A 1,143-nucleotide genomic window follows, 5' to 3' on the forward strand; every position below is an offset into this window, starting at 1 on the left:
TGGGCCCTGGACCCTCGGAGGGCTGTGGGAGGCAGGTGGGCTGCAGGGGGCCGGGCGCCCCGGGCGGAGGCTGCATCTCAGAGGCTGAGGAGCAGGAGGGAGCCGTCTCCAGGTGCTGCCCCAGGTCAGGCCGCAGCTGGGCCCGGGGGATGCTGATGTGGGCGTACGGGTTCTTGACAACCATCTCGTGGGGGTCCATGGCCCAGCTGCAGGGGTGGGCAGAGAAGACACACACGTGCGCTCAATGGAGAGAGCCCGCAGCTCAGAACGGCACCCACCCCAGGAAGAGCCCGCCTGTCAGGCGCCGGCATCCCCGGGGCATCAGCACCCAGGAGGGCGGTGACCTCCATGACCTGTGCCTGGTGGGGGTGAGCTGCACGTGAGCCGGCAATGAGGACCAGTCTCCCAGCTGCCACCCCCAGAGGTCCCCCTCCCCGGGCGGCACTGCCCCTGGGCTGGGAGCTGGGGGTGGCGAGAGGCGGGAGAGCAGGCAGCTGACCCTGGGTGGCCCTGGTTCCAGGAGGTCCCCACGGCAAGGACTCACCTGCAGTGGCAGCAGCGGCGTCTGTCCTCTGGGTCCTCTGAGCTCCAGGTCCCAGTGCCTGTGAGTCGAGCCACCGGCAGCCGCCTTTTCCCTCCTTGGGAGGGGCGGGGCCGTGGGGCAGGGCTCAAAGATGGGGTTCCTGAGATCCCAAGAGGCCACAGCAACTCCAGCCCTGATTCTCAGGTGGGCGGCAGCCGAGGCCTGGGCTTCGAGGGTCACTGCCAGTCTGGGGTGACTCAGTCCCGACACATCCAGAGCATGTGCTGGGCTCTCCAAAGCATCTGAGCTTGCCAGGGCAGAGGTGAGCCTGAGGTCACGGCCCCAAAAAGGAGGTGGGGTCAGGCCCTCGGGTTCTGGAGCCCTCAGGGGGTCTGGGGTCCCCAGCAGCTGCCCACCCCTCTGAGCCCCTGCTGGGCCAGAACCCGCTGTGAGCCGGGCCTCTACCCAGCAGAAGCCGCGGTCTTTGAGAACACAGACTCCTTGGAGTGTTTTCCACTTTCTTAGCTCATAAAACGTGTTTGACTTGCAGCCTTTGTCTTAAATCTTATCCCACCATCGGTGATACGGCCTCAGACACTGGCGACCTTTCCAGCTCATTT

At 66.1% G+C, this 1,143-nt stretch overlaps 1 protein-coding gene across 1 annotated transcript in view; it reads right to left on the reverse strand.

The window, feature by feature from the left end:
- Window positions 1–851, reverse strand: part of CYSRT1 (cysteine rich tail 1) — a gene marked incomplete at its 5' end in the record, with an annotated part of 2,206 nt that extends 1,355 nt beyond the window's left edge. The window contains 3 exon segments of the mRNA XM_021708402.1: window positions 13–206; window positions 541–605; window positions 608–851. Of these exon segments, the coding sequence (XP_021564077.1) occupies window positions 13–206; window positions 541–605; window positions 608–851 (503 nt within the window).
- Window positions 852–1,143: the final 292 nt, after the last annotated feature.

This window comes from Carlito syrichta, unplaced genomic scaffold, assembly GCF_000164805.1.
Source record: "Carlito syrichta isolate Samal-C Ts95f unplaced genomic scaffold, Tarsius_syrichta-2.0.1 Scaffold136276, whole genome shotgun sequence".
Taxonomy (NCBI): domain Eukaryota; kingdom Metazoa; phylum Chordata; class Mammalia; order Primates; family Tarsiidae; genus Carlito; species Carlito syrichta.